Source organism: Cervus canadensis, chromosome 12, assembly GCF_019320065.1.
Source record: "Cervus canadensis isolate Bull #8, Minnesota chromosome 12, ASM1932006v1, whole genome shotgun sequence".
Lineage (NCBI taxonomy): Eukaryota > Metazoa > Chordata > Mammalia > Artiodactyla > Cervidae > Cervus > Cervus canadensis.
Genome location: NC_057397.1, coordinates 1,213,952 through 1,216,980, shown reverse-complemented (window position 1 = coordinate 1,216,980; position 3,029 = coordinate 1,213,952). Strand labels below are relative to the sequence as shown.

The 3,029-nt window shown below is 40.0% G+C and overlaps 1 protein-coding gene across 2 annotated transcripts; it reads left to right on the top strand.

The window, feature by feature from the left end:
* Positions 1–1,965: 1,965 nt before the first annotated feature.
* On the top strand, positions 1,966–2,673 carry LOC122451316 (nucleophosmin-like). 2 transcript variants are annotated; one of them, XM_043484068.1, is made up of 2 exons: positions 1,966–2,499; positions 2,572–2,673. In XM_043484068.1, the coding sequence occupies exons 1-2, from the start codon at positions 1,966–1,968 to the stop codon at positions 2,647–2,649; spliced, it is 612 nt and encodes a 203-aa protein (XP_043340003.1). In that variant the 3' UTR covers positions 2,650–2,673. The 2 variants fall into 2 exon arrangements, with proteins under 2 accessions (XP_043340003.1, XP_043340002.1); XM_043484067.1 differs by having other exon boundaries at positions 1,966–2,673.
* The last annotated feature ends 356 nt before the right edge of the window (positions 2,674–3,029 follow it).

Genomic DNA, 3,029 nt, shown 5'->3' with positions numbered 1-3,029 from the left:
TTGGCTTGCTGCCAAAAAAAAAAAAAACTTTAAACAATATTATAACAAATTCAATGAAAACTTTAAAAATGGTCCACATAAAAAAAAAATCTTAAAAAAAAAATGATACTGTCCTTTAGAACTTTGCTCTCCAGCGGTATGTTCATCCATCATGACATCCTTTGAGCATGTGCATAATGCCAGGTGTTCTGAAAGTTACCGAAAGGACATGGATGAGAAAGATACAGGCCCTGCCTTCAAGGAAATCATCACTGAGCAAACCGCCATGGCCAACCTCTAGGTAGATAATAGAATACGCTTCTGAATCTTGCAAAAAAGAAAGCAGAGGCATCCATTTAGAACTGAAAGTTAGAAATTTTGCTCTACCTTGACCAACTGGGATTCTCCAAAAAAGCCCACTAGCATTTCTATTCCTTAGTTGCCACCTGTTCAGGAATGATCTACCTGATCTCTTGTCCCAGGTTTTAATTAAACAAAGAATATTTACATAACATATAACAGGATGTAAGTGTTTTTAACATGCATTTTTAACCTTCACAATAACCTGGTGAAATAGGTATTTATCACTAACATTATAACATCAATGGTAGTTGTTATTGTATTGTCTTAGCACCTGTATCATAAGCAATAGAACTGTTAGTATAACAGGAGTGATCGTATATCTGACAGGCCCAGAACAGAGCTATATGTGCTTGTATTCTCATACGATTATTAAAAGTAATCACTTGGAAGCTCAAAACTATCCAGGTTTGGTGATGACACATTGTATGATCCCTCAGTCATTAGCCCAGATTCAAATAAGGCTCAGAGAGGCCACAAGGGATATTCAAGATCACACAGCTGATGAATGGACAAGCTCTGATATGAACAGAGGTCCTCTCATTCTAAATGCCATTTATTCTCAATCATCACAAGCAGGACCAATTGCTTTGTGAGAAATAAAGAAGCCCACAAATAGGGAGGTGCTTTATAAACTGTGAGATGACGTACACTGCTTGGACAATGTGCAGTTACTAATAATCCATCATCTATCAGTCCTTCCCAAGAGCACATATCAGGAGGAGTCAATCATAGAAGCAGCCCAGAGGAGGCTGAGAAGCCACAGTGGATGTGACCAAGAGGGAAGAAACTCTGCTCACACATCGGCAAAGAAAAATCCCTTCAACAAAGTAAAGCCATGAAACAGGCTGAATGACACAGTGTCTGATGCTGAGAAGGGGAAAGAAGAAAGAAGGACCAGCGTTTTTCCTGGTGAGACACATGATACCTCTGTTCATGGGATGAAGTGGAACGTGGCATCTGGTGAGAGGAGGGGAAGGAAACATGGCATTTGTCCCAAAGAGAGATGAACCCACGCCAAGGACAACAACTGCCTCTCCAGGTGGAAGAAGTGTCACCTTACGAGTGTTAATTACCTCCCAGGCTGAGCAGAGTCCTGTCACAGCGAGGAGAGAGAGGAAAGCTGGTTGGTGGTCATTGCTTTTTTCAATCCTAACAGACATTCTGTAGCTCTTCATTTTTCCCCAGTTCTATTGAGAAATAATTGACACAACATTACTGGGAAAGTTTCAGATGCACAGCACAATGGTTTGATTCACATAGATTGTAAAATGATTACCGAGATAAGTTTCGTTAACATCCATCATCTCATAGAGATACAATGAAAGAAAAAAAAATAAAACTTGACTATTTCTTGTAATTAAAATTAGGCAAATCAATTATGATGTAAGCAATGTTAATATTTGGCAAGGTTTACCTGCTTAAAGTTACAATGATAATAACATGTGAAAAATATTAACTAAATTCTCATCGGTTCATACGGTTCTGTCAAATAAAGTATTTCTAGTCCTTTAAAAGGGCTTCCGCTTTCCCTGGTGTGACCCTGTCCTGCTCGGTTGCTCATTTAAACAGTAGTCATTTAATTCCATCCGGCTTCTCTCCCACATAAGTGCATGCCGCCAACCCATGGAGGATTCAATGGACATGGATATGAGCCCCTCGAGGCCCCAAAACTATCTTTTGGGTTGTGAACTAAAGGCTGACAGAGATTATCCCTTCAAGGTGGATAATGATGAAAATAAGCACCAGTTGTCTTTAAGAATGGTCAGTTTAGGGGCTGGAGCAAAGGATGAATCACACATTGTTGAAGCAGAGGCGATGGATTATGAAGACGGTCCAATTAAAGTAACACTGGCAACTTTGAAAATGTCTGTACAGCCAACGGTTTCTCTTGGGGGCTTTGAAATTACACCACCTGTGGTCTTGCGGTTGAAGTGTGGTTCAGGGCCTGTGCATATCAGAGAACAGCACTTAGTAGTTGTGGAGAAAGATGCAGGGTCAGAAGATGAAGAGGAGGAGGATGTGAAACTCCTAAGTATATCTGGAAATCGTTCTGCCCCTGGAAGAGGTAGCAAGTTTCCCCAGAAAAAAGTAAAGCTTGCTGCTGCTGCTGAAGATGATGATTATGATGATGAAGATGATGACAATTTTGATGAGGAAGTCGAAGAAAACACTCCAGTAAAGAAATCTGTACGAGATACTCCAGCCAAAAACGCACAAAAATCAAACCAGAATGAAAAAGACTCAAAACTGTCAACACCAATATCAAAAGGTCAAGAATCCTTCAAAAAACAGGAAAAAAACACCTAAGACACCAAAAGAACCTAGCTCTGTAGAAGATATTAAAGCAAAAATACAAGCAAGCCTAGAAAAAGCACATTGAACAATCCTGGGAGCTACTGGTAAATTAAGTCCAAAGATGGGGAGAGGAAAAGGAGAGACGCAAGTGGTCCAAACTGAGTATCATCAACAGTCCCAACTGAAGTCTTCTATTTTAATCTCAATCCCCTTTCCTGATGGGCCACCCACCCATGCCTCCTTCCAGGCTGGAAGCAATCAATTGATCTCTTAAAACACTTTGACTGCTGTGATTCAGTGAACCTTATACTTTGCTTTCTATTTGTGCAATTACCTCACCTCTGACTATGTATTTCCCTAGCTGCTCAATAAATATTTGAATCAAAAAAAGG

Excerpts from the sequence above, each read along its gene's own strand:
- LOC122451316 (XM_043484067.1), top strand. The coding sequence starts at position 1,966 with ATGGAGGATTCAATGGACATGGATATGAGCCCCTCGAGGCCCCAAAAC.